This window comes from Anomaloglossus baeobatrachus, chromosome 4 (assembly GCF_048569485.1).
Source record: "Anomaloglossus baeobatrachus isolate aAnoBae1 chromosome 4, aAnoBae1.hap1, whole genome shotgun sequence".
In the NCBI taxonomy this organism is placed as follows: Eukaryota; Metazoa; Chordata; class Amphibia; order Anura; family Aromobatidae; genus Anomaloglossus; species Anomaloglossus baeobatrachus.
The window spans coordinates 320,748,705-320,769,861 of record NC_134356.1 but is presented as its reverse complement, the minus strand read 5'-3'; the positions used below and the strand labels follow the sequence as shown (position 1 = coordinate 320,769,861).

Here is a 21,157-nt window from a genome sequence, read left to right as displayed (position 1 = left end):
CACTATACACACACAATACAACTATATACACACACAATACAACTATATACACACACACAATACAACTATATACACACACACAATACAACTATATACACACACACAATACAACTATATACACACACACAATACAACACTATACACACACACAATACAACACTATACACACACACAATACAACACTATACACACACACAATACAACACTATACACACACACAATACAACACTATACACACACACAATACAACACTATACACACACACAATACAACACTATACACACACACAATACAACACTATACACACACACAATACAACACTATATACACACACAATACAACACTATATACACACACAATACAACTATATACACACACAATACAACTATATACACACACAATACAACACTATACACACACACAATACAACACTATACACACACAATACAACACTATACACACACACAATACAACACTATACACACACAATACAACACTATACACACACAATACAACACTATACACACACAATACAACTATATACACACAATACAACTATATACACACACAATACAACTATATACACACACAATACAACTATATACACACACAATACAACACTATACACACAATACAACTATATACACACACAATAAAACTATATACACACACACACAATACAACTAAATAAAATAAATATAAAATAAAAAATAAAATAAATAAATAAATAAAACAACTATATACACACACACACAATACAACTATACACACACACAATACAACTATATACACACACAATACAACTATATACACACACACAATACAACTATATACACACACACAATACAACTATATACACACACACAACACAACACTATACACACACAACACAACACTATACACACACAATACAACACTATACACACACACAATACAACACTATACACACACACACAATACAACACTATACACACACACACACAATACAACACTATACACACACACACACAATACAACACTATACACACACACACACAATACAACACTATACACACACAATACAACACTATACACACACACACAATACAACTATATACACACACACAATACAACTATATACACACACAATACAACTATATACACACACAATACAACTATATACACACACAATACAACTATATACACACACAATACAACTATACACACACACAATACAACTATATACACACACACAATACAACTATATACACACACACAATACAACTATATACACACACACAATACAACTATATACACACACACAATACAACTATATACACACACAATACAACTATATACACACACACACAATACAACTATATACACACACACACAATACAACTATATACACACACACACAATACAACTATATACACACACACACAATACAACTATATACACACACACACAATACAACTATATACACACACACACAATACAACTATATACACACACACACACAATACAACTATATACACACACACACACAATACAACTATATACACACACACACACAATACAACTATATACACACACACACACAATACAACTATATACACACACACACAATACAACTATATACACACACACACAATACAACTATATACACACACACACAATACAACTATATACACACACACACAATACAACTATATACACACACACAATACAACTATATACACACACACAATACAACTATATACACACACACAATACAACTATATACACACACACAATACAACTATATACACACACACAATACAACTATATACACACACACACACACACACACACACACACACACACACACACACACACACACTATAACTATATACATACACAGATTGGAGGATCACACATATAATGATGGGGAACATACATATTCCATGATGGGGGCCATATCTACCTGGAAGGTACCCAGAGTGGGGGATATGAGGACAGAATTTGGGGATATTACCTCAATAACACTGTCAGCAGTAAAATAACTGTGTCATGACCACATTTTTACTTTAATTTTATGTTTTTTTTTATTTTTTCCTCCTCTAAAACAAGGGTGCGTCTTATAGTCCGAAAAATACGGTACATTTTGGGGGTTTACTAGGATTTTTTTTACTTTGTAATTTAGGTTCTACTTGTACATGTCTGAAGTGGGAAAATTGTCCTGACTACCATGTTAAAAAAATCCATCGCAAAAGATTTGACCCTAGTATGCTAAAACTATAATAAAGCTTTGAAATTACAAACCTTTAATAAATGCAGTAATTACAAAACAAGCAAGATCAAATGAGAGTGCTTGAGGCAAAGTACAGAGTAAATTAAGAACTTTCAAGTACAACACCACAAAGTGCAAATACAAAGGAAACCAAGAGGACCAACCACCAGGATTTTCCTATAAAACTAAAGCCAGTACTATACTGGCACTATCAGGCTGATTCCATACATATCTTTAGTTGTGAGATCGGATGTATACTTTCTGAAATATAAGCAAGTAAAGTTTGTAAAATACACTGTCACTTGATTGATAGGTGCTGCAGAATATATAATAGGTGGGTTGGGTTTTGTTAGTTACTCCCGCCAGTTTGCCTATCCATCCTCCCAGTCTGTTACTACAGGAAGGGGGAGGGGGGAGGACAGTCAGGCAGACAGGGGTGGGAATCACTAGCAAAACCAGACCCACCTATTAGATATTCTGTAGCTGCTACCAATCAAGAAACAGTGCATTTAACAGTCTTTACTTTCCTATATTTAAGAAACTATACATCCGATCTCACAACTAAAAGTATAGAATCAGCGCGATAGTGCTAGTATAGCACTGGCTCTAGTTTAGGGCTCATTCACATGACCGTTCCGTTTGTCCTGGTCAGTTCCTTTTTTTTGCGGACCCACGGACAGGACCATCTTTTCAATGTCTTGTGTAGGATCGGATGGCACACGGAAGAAGTTCCCTGTGCATCCGATCCTACCAAAAAAAAACAAAACCACATCAGACGCCGTATGTCCGTTCCGTTATGGAACATGTCCTATTCTGTTCCGTAATAACGGACTGTGACTTAATACAAGTCAATGGGCCCGCAAAATCCCTGGAAGCCGCACGTTAACACTTCCGTGTGACCTCCGTCGGGTACCCGTGCAGTCTGTGTCCCACTCCCTGCCAGCCCCGCGGCTGCCAGCACTGCAATGTGACAGTGTATGCCCACATTGCGGGATCAGCAGCTTCTCACAGCAGTGCGGGCAGCCGCGGGGATGACTAGCGCTGCTGTCAGGAGGTTAGAGGAGATCATTACCTGCTGTGACGATCTCCTGCTCTCCTGACGTCAGTGCTGTCACTGACTTCTATGCCGCTGCATTCTCACGTCAGGTCTCGCGGGCGGCCCAAGACTGTCACTAGCACTGACGTCACGGGCTCCTGCGATTCTTCGCTGTGAACGCGGCGGGCATAGAAGTCAGTGACAGCGCTGACGTCAGGCGTACAGGAGATCGTCACAACAGGTAATGATCTCATCCAACCTCCTGATGGCAGTGCTAGTCATCCCCTGCAGTGACCTGAGCTGACCTAATGATGTTCGCTAAGGTCACTGCACTGCTCTCCCAGCCAATTGGGAACATTCTGTTCTTCATTGTCTGGGACAGTGACTGTGGTATGGATCTTCATGGGACCCTCTTATTGGATAACGCCGGACCCGGATTTGATTGTTCTTTTCAATAAATTGGTGAAAGAGAATGTTTTGGGGAGAGTTTTTTTCAAATAAAACTTTTTTGTTGTCTATTTTTTTTGTTTTTGATGTCGGGTATCTCAGACGCGTGACATCACTAACCGCAGGGCTTGATGCCAGGTGACATTACACATCTGGCATCAACCCCATATATTACCCCGTTTGCCACCACACCAGGGCAACGGGATGAATTGGGGCAAAGCGCCAGGATTGGCATACCTAATGGAAGTGCCACTTCTGGGGCGGCTGTGGCCTGCTATTTTTAGGCTGGGGAGTGTCCAATAACGGTGGACCTCCCTAGTCTGAGAATACCAGACCACAGCTGTCCGCTTTACCTTGGCTGGTGATCCAATTTGTGGGGGTACCACACGTTTTTGGTTTTAAATTATTTATTTAATGTAAAATAACAGCGTGGGATGCCCTGTTATGGATTACCAGCCAATGTGAAGCTGCTAGCTGTGGTCTGAAGGCTGCAGCCGTCTGCTTTACCCTAGCTGGCTACAAAAGATAGGTGGGACCTCGTAATTTTTTTATGTATTTTTTTGGCTAAATACAAGGCTAAGCACCCTTTAGTGCCACATGAAAGTCACTAAAGGTTGCCAGCTTAGAATATGCAGGGGGTAGGACATTATATGTACTTCTCATCTATCCCTCTATTCATTCATTCTTCAATCTCTCGCTGTCTCTATATCTATCCATCTCTATATCTACCCATCTATTTATCTTTGCAGCTGCTTTAGTTTTTTGCGGTCCGCAAAAAAAGAAAAAAAAAAAAAAAAAAAAGGAAGGCACACTGATGACACGGATGACACACGGACCATATACGGAATGGAACGGATGTCATACGGATGCCACACGGATGCATCCGTGAAAAAAAAACTGACCATTTTTTCCGGCCCGCAAAAACTGAACGGTCATGTGAATGTAGCCTTATATAGGGAAATCCTGGTGGTAGGTCCTCTAATGATACACCAAACAGGATTGGATGTACTTTAAGGAGGAATACTGCAAACATGACTTACAATAACTGAATTGTGGCAAGAAAAACCAGCAAGTGAAATAATGGAAAATAATGGAATATGAATGGAATGGGGGTAATAAACATTATGAATGAGGCAGCAGAGGAGTATTTCTTGTCAGTAGATTAGGAGCATTTTTAGTAGTAATTAAGTATTGACAAATCAGGAATGTGTGCAAGTTTCTTAACTGAAACGTAAGCAAGCCATTCAGAAAGGGACGAGGATTCGGGTGTTTCCAATGTATTGGACAAAGGTAGGTTTGGATAAAAGCACCTATTCTGAGGAAAGTTCATGACAAAAACATTCAGATAGCATGCTCCCCATGATTCAGAAGTCCGGCATGTATCATGCTGTCCGCACAGAAAGACCCTTGTCTGGGATGAAGAAATTTTAAAAGGGAGAAAATATCCGGCGGACTATAGGCGAGAAGAAGTTAAAACATCAGTCTGTATTAAGCCATTAAAAAGTTGCCACTGCGGTATTGGTACCCACAGAGAACACTATGAACAATCCACGCATTTCGGCAAAAGTAATTACATCTTCATGGATGATCCATGATTAAGACTGAATTAACTTTATAGTCGAATTGCGTTTGATCGTTCAGTGTTTTCTGTGGGTGCCAATACCGAGTGGCAGCTTTTTAATGGCTTAATAAAGACTGATGTTTTAACTTATCCTCGGCTATAGTCCACTGGGTGTTTTCTACCTTTTGGATATTCTGGGGAAAGGGTGTGTGCTATAATCCCTAAATCTCATAAGGAGGATTTGGTTTCAGACTACAACAATGGGGACACAAGTGTTTTTTTTTTACTTTTTACATATTAGGTGATATTTTTATTGATATCGGATTTGGTGAACATATGACTGATTGCATATCACTTATGGTATTGAGGGGGGGGGGGGTGTCAATTTTGGAATCTTTTAGCTTTTAGCAGTAAATGATTTTATGCTTTGATATAGCAAACCTTTTTCAGACAACAAGCTCATTTAGTTTATCTGGGGATTTTGAGCCTGGTTCATTATTTATAGTACAGCACCACAATGGGTTGGAGCTTCACAAGCCTAAAACGGCAGTTGGGGGTGGAGGGGGAGGTCTTCTGCAGGCCCTGGCTGCCATAAGCCATTGACATTGGAGATTGCTACAATCTATAAGTATAATAATTGTGTGTAAACCGTTACACTGCAGCATTACCATGTTAGAGACTAGCCATTATGCACCTACCTCTTGTCCATTGTAAGCTCTATCAATCCCTTCAATTTGAACTCAAAGTCTTCCTGAGCGGCTTCCTCATCAACCTCAGCTCCTGCGGGAAGAAAACTCACTTACACACTTATGAATAAAGGAGAACAGCGGAGATGGGCGAGACGGACACTTACCATCCTCAGCAAAGCTGGCAGCATCACTATAGCTACTGCAGTGACTCATTGTTTCAACTGAGGAATCATCGTCACTAAACGCCTGGATGTTTTTCTGACGGCCACCTAAGGAACATCGCAACAACAAGTGAAAACTTTTTTCAAACAAGTTATAATAAGGAAAAAACATTCACATTTAAAGCAGGTCTAACATAATGCTCTGTTCCTTATTTACAGGAAACAGTTCCAATCTGTCATACAAATTATAGTAGCACCAGACAGACCCCAATTACAATGTATTAGGGGCTGAAAAGCATCAGGAGGAGGAGAGCAGCATCAATAACATATCTACAGAACTGCCATGTCTGTATGATTGGCAGGAATCACGCACCCATCCTATGCTCAAAAGCATCGAGAGGCAACAACATCTACAGATCTGCCACGTTGTCTGCATGACCGGCAGGAATCACGCACCCATCCTATGCTGAAAAGCATCGAGAGGCAACAACATCTACAGATCTGCCACGTTGCCTGCATGACCGGCAGGAATCACGCACCCATCCTATGCTGAAAAGCATCGAGAGGCGAGCAGCATCAATAACATATCTACAGAACTGCCGCGTTGTGGGCATGATCGGCAAGAATCACGCACCCATCCTATGCTGAAAAGCATTGAGAGGCAACAACATCTACAGATCTGCCACGTTGCCTGCATGACCGGCAGGAATCACGCACCCATCCTATGCTGAAAAGCATCGAGAGGCGAGCAGCATCAATAACATATCTACAGAACTGCCGCGTTGTGGGCATGATCGGCAAGAATCAAGCACCTGTCTTATGCTGAAAAGCATTGAGAGGCAACAATATCTACAGATCTGCCACGTCTGCATGATCAATATAGATAAAGAGGAAGTATGGCTCAACCACCTGATTATGGAGGCTCTAGAGTAAAAAAGTATCATAATCAAAATATAACTGGCACACCAGATGTGAATATGAGAAGTCCAAAATAAAGAATATGAAAACTTGCTTTCTTTAGTGACACTTTAATGTGAAAAAAGTAGCAAAATAACAGATACAGCGCCCACACACACACACACACACACACACACACACACACACACACACTACCATCTACCACGAGCCCAGAATGTACAGGAGCATTCCAGGTTAGTGGGAGTGGTGAAGTTTCCTCTCGTCCACCATAATCATGCCACCCCCCCTTCCTATATGGGGGTCTCACCCTCAGACCCCTGCTTTTACTATAAACAACTCCATGCCCAAATGGCATCAGAAAAAATGTTTATTCTGGCTGGAAATATCGGCTGGCATTTTGAACACAACCCTATCATGTCACTGGAGCGTGTTGAAATGACATACCTGGAAGCAGCCCATACAGTCTAGCATCTACTGTCAGTATCCATGTATAAAAAAATAAATAAAACAAAAAAATGATTGGAGCACCCGGTATTCTGATACCCGGCACAGATAAGCAGGCTGCAGCCCCCTCCCTGCGCTCATCTTGGCTGGGTATCAAAAGAAAAGGAACCACATGCGGCTTTTTTTTTTATTTAAATACATAAAAAAAAGCACGACGTGCAGTTCCCCCCAGTTTTGATACCCAGCCAAGAAAAAGCCCCACAGCTACAGTGCCTTGCGAAAGTATTCGGCCCCCTTGAATTTTGCAACCTTTTCCCACATTTCAGGCTTCCAACAAAGAAAAATGTTAATGTTATGGTGAAGAAACAACAACAAGAGGGACACAATTGTGAAGGTGAACGAAATTTATTGCTTATTTTAAAAACTTTTAAAAAAAATAAAATAACTGAAAATTGGGGTGTGCAATATTATTCGTCCCCTTTACTTTCAGTGCAGCAAACTCACTCCAGAAGTTCATTGAGGATCTCTGAATGATCCAATGTTCTCCTAAATAACTGATGATGATAAATATAAGCCACCTGTGTGTAATCAAGTCTCCATATAAATGCACCTGCTCTGTGATAGTTTCAGTGTTCTGTTTAACCCCTTCAGCCCCCGGGCACTTTCAGTTTTTGCGTTTTTGTTTTTTGCTCCCCTTCTTCTGAGAGGCGTAACATTTTTATTTTTCCATCAATCTTGCCATATGAGGGCTTGTTTTTTGCGGGACGAGTTGTACTTTTAAATGAAACCATAAGTTTTACCATATAGTGTACTGGAAAACGGCAAAAAAATTCCAAGTGCGGAAAAATTGCAAAAAAAGTGTGATCGTACAATAGTTTTTGAGATATTTTATTCACTGTGTTCACTATATGGTAAAACTGAGGTATCTATGTGATGCCTCAGGTCGGTGCGAGTTTGTAGACACCAAACATGTATAGGTTTACTTGTATCTAAGGGGTTAAAAAAAATTCACAAGTTTGTCCAATAAAAGTGGCGCACGTTTTGCGCCATTTTCCGAAACACGTAGCGTTCTTATTTTTAAGGATCTATGGCTCAGTGATGGCTTATTTTTTGCGTCTCGAGCTGACGTTTATAATGGTACCATTTTTGCGCAGATGCTACGTTTTGATCGCCTGTTATTGCATTTTGCGTAAAACTTGCGGCGACCAAAAAACGTAATTTTGGCGTTTGGAATTTTTTTGCGACTACGCCGTTTACCAATCAGATTAATTGATTTTATATTTTGATAGATCGGGCATTTCTGAACGCGGCGATACCAAATATGTGTATATTTATTTTTTAACCCTTTAATTTTCAATGGGGGGAAAGGGGGGTGATTTGAACTTTTAGGTTTTTTGGTTTTTTTTTATTTTTTAAAACTTTTTTTTTTACTTTTTTTTTATTTTACTAGTCCCCCTAGGGGGCTATAGCGATCAGCAATCCGATTGCTGATCGCTATCTGCTGATCACAGCTTTACCGCTGTAATCAGCAGATTCAGTCACTTTGGTTTTCCCTCTGCTCTCGGCCGAGGGAAAATGAAAGTGAAACTTCGTAGCTGCAGGCGTCATCACATGACCCTGTGCTACGATGGCAACCACCGATAGTCACGTGATAACACACGTGACTTCCGGTGGGGGCGGCGGTGAGTAACAAACATGGCCGCGCGCATTTAAATCTTGCTGCCAGACTTTGGCAGCAAGATTTAAGGGGTTAATGGCCGCGGGTGGAAGAGATTCCACCCGCGGCTAGCAGGCACACATGTCAGCTGTTGAAAACAGCTGATATGTGTGCCGATCCACGCCGCCTGCCCGCGGCAGGGGGCGGGGCTTAACGGGACACGATCCTGGACGGATAGATCCGTCCAAGGTCGTGAAGGGGTTAAAGCGCAGATAGCATCATGAAAACCTAGGAACACAACAGGCAGGTCCATGATACTGTTGTAGAAAAGTTTAAAGCCGGATTTTCTTACAAAAAGATTTCCAAAACTTTAAACATCCCAAGGAGCACTGTGCAAAAGCGATCATATTGACATGGGAGTATCATAGCACTGCAAATCTATAAAGACCCGACCGTCCATCCAAACTCATCTCAAACAAGGAGAAAAGTGATCAGTGATGCAGCCAAGAGGCCCATGAACAGCTGAGGTGGTAGAGTCTGTCCATAGGACAACAATCAGTCGTACACTGCACAAATCTGGCCTTTATGGAATAGTGGCAAGAAGAAAGCCATTTCTCAATGAGATCCATAAAAAGTGTAGTTTAAAGTTTGCCACAAGCCACCTGGGAGACAAACATGTGGAAGGTGGTGCTCTGGTCAGATGAAACCAAAATCGAACTATCTAGGCCCAATGACCAACAATGTTTGGTGTTTAGGAACACAGCTCATTACCCTGAACACACCATCCCCACTGTCAAGCATGGTGGTAGTAGCATCATAGTTTGGGCCTGCTTTTCTTCAGCAGGGACAGGGAAGATGATTAAAATTGATGGGAAGATGGATGGAGCCAAATACAAGACCATTCTTGAAGAAAACCTGTTGGAGTCTGCAAAAGACCTGAGACTGGGACAGAGATTTGTCTTCCAACAAGACAATGATCCCAAACAAAGCAAAATCTACATTGGAATGGTTCACAAATAAATGTATCCAAGTGTTTGAATGGCCAAGTCAAAGTCCAGACCTGAATCCAATCGCGAATCTGTGGAAAGAGCTGAAAACTGCTGTTCACAAACGCTCTCCATCCAACCTCACTCAGCTCCAGCTATTTGCAAAGGAAGAATGGGCAAGAATTTCAGTCTCTTGATGTGCAAAACTGATAGGCACATACCCCAAGCGACTTGCAGCTGTAATCACAGCAAAAGGTGGCGCTACAAAGTATTAACTTAAAGGGGCCAAATAATATTGCACGCTCCACTTTTCAGTTATTTTTTATAAAAGTTTAAAAATAAGCAATAAATTTCGTTTACCTTCACAATTGTGTCCCCCTTGTTGATTCTTCACCATAACATTAAAATGTTTCTCTTTATGTTTGAAGCCTGAAATGTGGAAAAAGGCTGAAAAATTCAAGTGGGCCGAATACTTTCGCAAGGCTTTGTAGGGGCTGGTATTCTTAGGCTGGGGAGACCCAGCCTAAAAATATTAGCCTCCAGCTGCCCAGAATTGTTTCATCCGTTAGATGCGATACGCCAAGCGCTTTACCCAGCTCTTCCTGAATGCCCTGGTGCGGTGGCTATTGGGGTAATGAGGGGTTAATAGCGCACAGCTGCTACTAAATCCTAGATTAATGATTGCAGGCATGAGACACCCCCTCATTAATTTGTAAGTGAAAGTAAACAACAAAATCCTTTATTTGTAATAACATACAAAAAAGCCCCATCTTTCACCACTATTACCCCAACACCCCTGCACATCCGACGCAACACTAGGTTCCACAGCGATTCCAACTCTGCTCAATCTGAATATCACAGTGAGCGGCCATAGAGAATGACCGCTCACTGAGCTCCAGAGAATGAATGAGCCGCAATGACTGCAGGCAGACGTTGTCCCACAGGCTGGGGGCGCGTCTGACTGCAACTAATCACAGAGGCCAGGGCGGCCTGTGGGCGGGGAAAGCAGTGCATATGAAATGAGCGGCCCAAGGAGGCCACATGAGCAGCATGCAGCCGGGCCGGAGCCTTGGTAAGCATGAAGCACTCACTTCATTCTTATTTTCATTTTATTTTATTAATTTTCTCAAGTGCTGGATTCGGATCAAACACCAGGAATCACAGGCCAGAGTCCGGCACCTGGGCAACTTTGAAACTGCGCGGATCCAAACTTTTACAGTTTGGATCCACTCAGCCCTATTCCCTATATAATGAGATCACCTTGTCAAGGTTATCTGGCTCACATGGATTGGCCTATACATAGGCTACGATTCTCTATTAGTCAATATTTTCCAAAGCAGTAATGCAATGCCTATGTCTTTTTATTCATTTTTCACATTAGCCATGTATTTTTCTCCTTTCTCCAATATTCTTATAGCAGTAATGTAATGCCAATGTATCCTTATATTATTGAGCGCCACTATATATGCTTTTGTAGTTGCTTTTTCAGTTGGCGCCTGTTCACATTTGTGGAAGTTGCTTGTCAGTTTTCTGATTAAGGCTATGTGCACACTGGCGTTTTACCACGTTTTTGCTCAGAAAACTGCATGACTGCTTCACCAGCAAAGTCTGAGTTCATTTTTGCTGTCTGCACACAGCGGGTTTTTTTAGCTACATTTTTTGTTGTGCCCACAAAAATGCAGCATGTCAATTATGCCTGTGTTTTTCACTGCGTTTGTCACTCATTGAGTTCAATGAGATAATCAAAAACGCAAATTGTAAATATAGCTGCGTTTCTATGACTAAAAATAAATGAGGGGTAGGTAGTACAGTCACGTGTACAGGAAGAGGATTCCTTGTGTTGGTAAACACAGAAGAGTGAATCCTCCCGGTACCGCCATCCCTGCTTCCACCTCCCGTCCACCGCCATGTCCGGACGGGAGGTGGAAGCAGCTGCGAACTCAAAAGTGAACAGTAGAAAAAAAAAATACATATATACATATACACACACATATACACACATATATACATATACACACATATATACACATACACACATATATACACATACACACATATATACACATACACACATATATACACATACACACATATATACACATACACACATATATACACATACACACATACACACATACACACATACACACATATATACACATACACACATACACACATATATACACATACACACATACACACATACACACATACACACATATATACACATACACACATACACACATATATACACATACACACATACACACATACACACATATATACACATACACACATATATACATATACACACATACACACATACACACATACACACACATACACACATACACACATACACACATACACACATACACACATACACACATACACACATACACACATACACACATACACACATACACACACACATATACATATAATCATACTCAACTGTCTGCAGACTCCCGAGACACGTCCAATGGCTGCAGGACCTGCCGGTGATAAGCTGATGTGGTCACCTGCCGGTATCAGCTGATATTATAAGTCCAGCGGTGAGGTCGGCTTTTTGCCGGCCGGCCTAAACTATCAGCTGATGCCGTCAGGTGACCGCATCATCTGATTACTGCCGGGTCCTGCTGATGTGTCATGTGATTCACATCCTTGAACCCGACATCTGATCGGTTTGTCTTTTCTTAGGGGGCTTCTTTATTTCAATAAAGATAGAATCACTAATTGTGTTGTGTTTTATTACTAATAAAAATATTTTTCTTTTTTTTATCTTTACTAGAAATTCATGATGGCCATGGCTAATATTGGCGTGACACCATGAATTCCGGGCTTAGGGCCAGTTGATAATAGACAGCTAGCCCTAACTCCATTATTACCCAGCGAGCTACCTGGCATCAGGGCAGCTGGAAGAGTTGGATACAGTGCCAGAAGATGGCACTTCTATGAAAGCGCCATTTTCTGGCACGGCTGCAAACTGCAATTCGCAGCGGGGGTGCCCAGAAAGCTTGGGCACCCTGCGCTGCAGATTCCAATCCCCAGCTGCCTAGTTGTACCTGGCTGGACAAAAAAATTGGGGCAAAGCTCACATTTTTTTTTTTTTTTAAATTATTTCATGAAATTCAAGAAATTATGAAAAAAAAAAAAAAAGGCTACCCTATATTTTTGGTTCCCAGCAAAGTACAAATAGGCAGCTGGGGGTTGGGGGCAGCAGTACCTGCCTGCTGTACCTGGCTAGCATACCAAAATATGGCGAAGCCCACTTTTTTTTTTATGTTTTGGCCAAAAAACTCCTGCATACAGTCCTGGATGGAGTATGCTGAGCCTTGTAGCTCTGCTCCCCCTGCCTCTTCCTCCAGCATACATTACTGGATGGAACATGCTGAGCCTTGCAGTTCTGCAGCTGCTGTCTGCTCTCCCGCATACACTAGTGGAGAATGAAGGAGAACAGATTAAAGCAGGAAATGACAGATTTTTTTTCTTCACAAATCTTTAATGGCATTGTTCACTGATAAAAAAAAAAAAGCATAAAAACGCAGTGAACAAAAACACAGCAAAACGCAGCAAAAAACGCACCAAATTGAGGTAAAAACGCATGCGATTTTTTATGCGTTTTGAGTTTGTGCGTTTTTTAGCGGCCAGAAACGCAGTGTTTTTGATGCTACAAAAAAAAAAGTTGGGTGCGCACATACCCATAAAGTATTTTTCATATAATATATTGGGAGGAAAATGAAGGGTGCGTCTTGAAATCCGAATGTAGCTTACCCACCGGCCGCCCCAGCACCGAGCACAGCGCCAGCCGCCCCAGCACAGAGCGCGACGCAGCACAGCGCCGGCCGCCCCAGCACAGAGCGCGACGCAGCACAGCGCCGGCCGCCCCAGCACAGAGCGAAACGCAGCACAGCGCCGGCCGCCCCAGCACAGAGCGCAACGCAGCACAGCGCCGGCCGCCCCAGCACAGAGCGCAACGCAGCACAGCGCCGGCCGCCCCAGCACAGAGCGCAACGCAGCACAGCGCCGGCCGCCCCAGCACAGAGCGCAGCACCTGGGCCCCTCTGCAACGCCCACACCATCGACCTGCTACACTACCGCCCCTGCCTCCTGTGACCCCCAGTGTCACCCCGCTCTGGTAAGACACCACCGGATTATAATACTGCCCACATATTAAAAAAAAAAAAAATTCTCTAAATTTGGGGTGCGTCTTATAATCCAGTGCATCCCATAAAGCAAAAAATACAGTAGTTGCTATGCTGAAAAGCATCAGGAGACGAGCAGCATCAACATCTAAAGATCTGCCACGATGTCTGCATGATCGGCAGCAATCACACCTGTCCTATGCTGAAAAGCATCCAGACTTATCTGCAGCAATCTGCAAATATGGAAAAGCCAGAAACAAAATGTATATTTAAATGTCAACATTGCTTTTAGGTGCTACAACTAAATGTTTTAATTTATATATTACAAAAAAAAAAAAAGTTTAATTGCATTCATTCTTTCATCATTTTATTTAAACACCGTTTTTCCCCCCATTACTTGGTCAACCAAATGATGTCCCTCAAAACGCCAAGTCACCCCACAAAAATTAAGCCCTAATATGACTGTCAAAGAAAACAACGTTTTGGCACTGAGAAAAACGCCTGAAAAGTGAACGTGACGTGAAGAACCCTGCTCACCAATATGTAAATTTCCTCAGAAAAGACAACGCAGGAACAAAACATAAATAGCGTATTTTTCGGACTAGAAGAGACTTTTTTCCCCCAAATGTTGGCGGAAAGTGGGGCGTGCATCTTATAGCCTGAATGTAGGGCTGCGGAGAATGAGGGTGCTGCGGTGGAGCGGGTCATCGGGGGCATGCGCAGGCTGTAGCAGCGCCTGCCGTGACCACGTGGGCCCGCTCATTTCATATATGTGCCCATCCTCCCACCCATCATCTTTCAGCGCTGAAGCCGGCGCTGACAGGTGGGTGGCATGATGGGCGGGGGATGCGTGCATATTTAACAGACGGCCCGCGTGATCATCACTGGCAACAATAGCCTGGAGTGCGGCCATATTCACTGCCCCCCGCGCATCATAATCAGCGTGGGGGCAGTGAATAAGTACGATATACTCACCGGTCGTTCCCAGCAGCATCGCGATGTCCTCCTGTCTGCCAGCCTGCTTATGTGTGTGGAGAGCGGTGAGCACAGCGATGACATCACTGTGCGCACCGCTCCACACACAGGTCAGTGGCGCTGCTGCTGACAAGACGGGGAGACGAGCAATGCTTCGTGGAGCGAGGAAAGGTGAGTAGAAACGTTTATTTTTTGTGTGCCCCAGGATGCGGGGTATATAGCAGGATGATGGCACATAGCAGGACGGGGGCATATAGCAGGATGAGGGACATGTATACAAAGATGGGGATCATAAACAAGGCAGGAGGATAAGTACCAGAATGGAATACCTTAGTAGAGAATTTGGGGACATTATCCCCCTAACACTGTCAGCAGCAGATCCTCGCCCCATAACAGTGTCATGACCACATTTGCTGCTTAATTTTATTTTCCTAGATGCCTCCTCTAAAACCAGGGTGCGTCTTATGGTCCGAAAAATACAGTACATTTTGATACTACAGGAAAATATGAAGCAGAGTCCTATCTCTCAACCTTAAAGTTCTCCTTCACTTGTTCTTTCTAATTCTGAAGCAGGGTCACAGAACAGCCTGGCGTGACAGCTATGCTTACTGGAACTGATAAGGCCTTTATCACCTATTTACACAGCACAGTAGAATGGAAAGCTAAATATCCACAGATGTGCAAGTCTCAGGTCATTTTAGATATCAACATGGATTAGTTTGTCAGGGGTTGTACTACTATGGCATCTGGTGTCACCTCTATTGAGCTCTGATGTTAAAGGGAACCTGTCAGCAGAAATTTCGCCCAAAACCTAAAAGATTCCCCCTCTGCAGCTCCTGTGCTGCACTCTAGAAAGGTCCCTGTTATTATTGTGCCCCATGTGAGAGCAAAAAATAAAGGCTTTATAAAGTGGTACCTTTTTGTATTCAGATAGTGTAAATGTGACACGGGGGCGGGCTCTCTGGCGTCCGTTATTCTGCCTCCTGGTCCTGTATGCCGCTCCCATCGCTCCTTTCCATAGCTGATGCACCGCCCACTGCTCCAGCCATCCCCGCGCATGCCCAGTGCCAGTCTCACGGGACTGAGCAGTGTGACCGCTGGTGACTTGTGCGCAGGCAAGTGATTATGGGCGGGGCTGTGATTGTTATCAGCAAGTACCCGCCCATAATCTCGTGAGCGTGCAAACCTCACCAGCGGTCAGACACACTGTGCTCAGGGTAGTGCTAGACTGTATGGGCTGCTTCCAGGGATGACGTCCCTTTTGTCACGTGATAGTATTTTGAACACGCCCCTATCACGTGACAAAAGGGCCGTCATCCCTGGAAGCAGCCCATACAGTCTAGCACTACCCTGAGCAGAGTGTGTCTAAGCGCTGGTGAGGTTTGCACGCTCACGAGATTATGGGCGGGTACTTGCTGATAATCACAGCCCCGCCCATAATCACTTGCCTGCGCACACGTCACCAGCGGTCACACTGCTCAGTCCCGTGAGACTGGCACTGGGCATGCGCGGGGATGGCTGGAGCAGTGGGCGGTGCATCAGCTATGGAAAGGAGCGATGGGGGGCGGCATACAGGACCAGGGGGCAGAATAACTGACGCCAGAGAGCCTGCCCCCGTGTCACATTTACACTATCTGAATACAAAAAGGTACCACTTTATAAAGCCTTTATTTTGGTCTCACATGGGGCACAATAATAACAGGGACCTTTCTAGAATGCAGCACAGGAGCTGCAGAGGGGGGAATCTTTTAGGTTTTGGGCGAAATTTCTGCTGACAGGTTCCCTTTAATAAGCACCTTTAGGCTTTGTGCGCAATAGAATTGAAAAGTTTCTCAAGAAAATTTCTTGAGAAACTTCTGGGAGTGGAAGATTTCCGGACCTCCGGAAAAAATCTGCACCAAATCCGCGGTAAATCCACATGCGGATTAGCCACGATTTTCCCGCAGGTTGTTCCCTGCGGATTTTGCAGGCTGTACTGCAGAAATCCGCAGGTACCTGCGGGAAAGAATTGACATGCTCATTTTCTCAAGAAATTTTCTCAAGAAAATCTTCTCAAGGAAATTTCTTGAGAAAAATCCGCAGCGTGCGCACAGCTATTTTTTTTTATCATAGGATTTGCTGGGAAATGTCTGCACAAAGATTGCAGACATTTCTCAAGAAATTTCCGCACCAAATCCGCAGGTAAAACGGCCTAGTACGCACAGCTTTAAGGTCCAGTCACACTAAGCAACTTACCAGCGATCCCAACAACGATAGGGATCGCTGGTAAGTTGCTAGGAGGTTGCTGGTGAGATATCACACTGCGACGCTCCAGCGATCTCACCAGCAACCTGACCTGGCAGGGATCGCTGGAGCGTGGCTACACGAGTTGCTGGTGAGCTCACCAGCAACCAGTGACCAGCCCCCAGCGCCGCGTGGAAGATGCTGCGCTTGGTAACTAAGGTAAATATCGGGTAACCAACCCGATATTTACCTTGGTTACCAGCGCATGGAGCTACACGTGCAGAGAGCAGCGCACACTGAGCGCTGGCTCCCTGCTCTCCTAGTTACAGCACACATCGGGTTAATTACCCGATGTGTGCTGCAGCTACATGTGCACAGAGCAGGGAGCAGCGCACACCGCTTAGCACTGGCTCCTTGCTCTCCTAGTTACAGCACACATCGGGTTAATTACCCGATGTGTGCTGCAGCTAAATGCACAGAGCAGGGAGCAGCGCACAATGCTTAGTGCTGGCTCCCTGCTCTCCTAGCTACAGCACACATCGGGTTAATTAACCCGATGTGTCCTGCAGCTACATGTGCACAGAGCAGGAGCCGGCACTGACAGTGAGAGAGGCTGGTAACAAAGGTAAATATCGGGTAACCAAGGACAGGGCTTCTTGGTTACCCGATGTTTACATTGGTTACCAGCCTCCGCAGAAGTTGTTGCTGTCTCGCTGTCACACACAGCGATCTGCGCTTCACAGCGGGACAGCAACAACTAAAAAATGGCCCAGGACATTCAGCAACAACCAACGACCTCACAGCAGGGGCCAGGTTGTTGCTGGATGTCACACACAGCAACATCGCTAGCAACGTCACAAAAGTTGTTCGTTAGCAGCGATGTTGCTAGCGATGTTGCTTAGTGTGACGGGGCCTTTAGGCTTAAGATACCAGCAAACTCTGGAGCTGAAAGGATTAGCAATGAGACAGTGGGCTTTACCCTTACCAAGATACACAATGTACAGTGCCTTGAAAAAATATTCATACCCCTGGAAATTTCACATTACACCCACAAACAGCAGCAAGTATTTATGAAGGGAAATATGGTTTTCAAACTAATTTTAAAACTAAATTCTGAAAATCATGACCTGCATTTTTTTTTTTTTAATTCAGCCCCCTGTAGTCTGATACCCCTAAATAAACTGAGACCAGTGGTCTCCAGAAGTCACCTAGTAACCTGAGTGTTTATTTTCTTTACAAGTATAGCTGTTCTGTGTTGGCTTCAGAGGTTTGTTTGAGAAGATTAGGATCAAACATCACAAAAACCACAGAAAACACCAGACAGATCAGGGATAAAAGTGTGGAGAAGCATAAAGCAGGGTTAGGTCGTACTGTATATATATAAAAAAAAAAAAAAATAAGCACTGTTCAATCCATAATCCAAGAATGGAAGGAGTATGACAACTGCAAGCCTACCAAGACATGGCCGTCCACCTAACCTGACATCTGTATCCTTATGGAAGAGTGGCCAGAAGAAAGCTACTTTTGAAATCAAGTTCTAAGTCGTCCTGTTTACATTTTTCAAAAAGCTAAACAGGGAACACCGCTACCATGTGCAAGAAGGTGCTGTATCAGATGTGATGAAAGTACCATTTTTTTTTTCTGGCGCAAAACAGGCATTAATGCAAGTTAATCTCATGACACTGGGCTCCAGCTCTGCTGGAGTGTAAGCCAAGTTTCCGGCCACTGATTCAATCCTGCGAACACAGCATAGCCACGAATGACAGGGCAGGCGATGAGGAGAGGGAGGGACTAATCTCCCCATCTCCTCTATTGTCAGCTGACTATTCTCGCACTGCACTCGCACTACACCGGTGTTTCTCTCACACCCACAGACTTGTATGGGTGTGAGTGAAAACAAATTGATTCCACCCGCAGCATGCTGTTTTCTTGGTCCGATTAGGGCTGAGAAATAAACTGCTCATGGGAGCGACTCCATAGAGTAACATGGGTCCGGGTGGAATGCAATTTTTAATCACATTCCACTTACTCCATTTTACTCGCCGTGTGTGCTCAACCTTTGAGCCAAATGCAAATGTTATTTGTGGTGGAAACCTGATACTTCACAACACCTTGAAAACACCATTCTCATCAGTAGCAGCATGTTGTGGAGATACTTTTCTTCATCACGGACGGTGATGCTGATCAGTGGTCACAGTTGATTAGAAGATGGATTGAGGCTAAATACAAGGTAATCCTGGAGGAACACGTGTTAGAGGCTGCATAAGATATTAAACTGAGGAGTTGGTTCACCTTTAAGCAGGACAACGACCCTAAACATACTGCCAGAGCTACAATGGACGGTTTAGATCAAAGCACATTCATTTGTGTGGATGGCCCAGTCACAAAATCTAAATCCTATTGAGAATCTGTGAGGAGACTTAGGGGTACTCTCACATAGCGAGATCGCTGCTGAGTCACAGATTTTGTGACGTACCAGATACCTCATCAGCGATCTCACTGTGTGACACTAAGCAGCGACCTGGCCCCTGCTGTGAAATCGCTGATCGTTACACATTGTTCAGGTTCATTTTTTTGTCGGCGGGCTCCCACAGGGCAGCATGCATCGGCATGTTTGACACCTTATCCAACGACCTCACTCGTGACTCACGTAGGCATGCATCTTCGTTGTTTTCCGCGCCCTCTCTGTTCTGATTGGTGATCGCTACTGCGTTCGGATTGGCCGCTTCCATCCTCTATTCTGGCTTGTAGATCTCAGTACATTTCAGAGGGCTTAATTCACTTGTCCCGGACCACATGTAGCAGCAGATCGTAATACAGTCCATTCTACATCGGGACTGTAGGGTGAACAAGGATGGAGAAGGATGGAAGCGCTATTATGTTGCCTTCTCTAAAGGCAAGACCGCCCAGTCAACGCAGTTACGACCACCGATCAGAGCAGAGGGGGGCGCGGAAAAGGCAATGTAGATGCACGCCTATGTTACTAATCAAGATTTGAATCGTGCTATGTGACAGGGTCCCAGCGAATCGTTGCTACATCATTGGGAAGATCTGACTGACAGCTCACTAGCGACCCTGTAGCGACGTACCAGCGATCCTGACTAGGTCGTATCGTTGTCGGAATCACTGGTACGTCGTTTAGTGAGACTGTACCCTTATAATTGCTGCAACAGACTTTCTCCATCCAATGTCACTGAGCTAGAGATATTGGGCAAAAATTTCAGCCTCTAGCTGTGCAAAGCTGGTAGAGACATACCGCAAAAGACTTGCAGCAGTAACTGCAGCTAAAGGTGGTCCTACAAAGTATTCTCAGGGGGCTGAATACAAAGTCAATTTTCAGATTTCTATTTTAAAATAAATATTTAAATACATGTATTTTACACTTAAATGTATTTTATGGGATAAACCAACAATTCTTTTGCTTTTATGGGTATAACGTAAAAGTTCACAGGGTATGAACAGTTTCAAGGCACTGTATATCATTGTGGACAAAATTTATGACATTTTGTTCTGGTACTCTTCCAGTCCTTTCTAAATAAACATAATCCGCTTCCTTTTAGGCTATGTTCACACAGGGCATCTTTTGCTGCATTTTTGAGGTCACAAAGACGCACCTAAATGCATGCATTTCCTTCCCGCAAAGTCTGAGATTTCTATTTTGCTG

General features: G+C 43.6%; 1 protein-coding gene across 2 annotated transcripts in view; it reads right to left on the bottom strand.

Annotated features, from left to right (window-relative positions):
• The window catches only part of IFRD1 (interferon related developmental regulator 1), a 75,201-nt gene that overhangs the window by 28,765 nt on the left and 25,279 nt on the right, over positions 1-21,157 (bottom strand). For both annotated transcript variants that reach the window (XM_075342502.1, XM_075342503.1), the window contains exons 2-3: positions 6,149-6,253; positions 5,994-6,075 (exon numbers count right to left, since the gene is read on the bottom strand). In XM_075342502.1, coding sequence (XP_075198617.1) covers positions 5,994-6,075; positions 6,149-6,253 — 187 coding nt within the window. The remainder of the gene's footprint in view (positions 1-5,993; positions 6,076-6,148; positions 6,254-21,157) is intronic.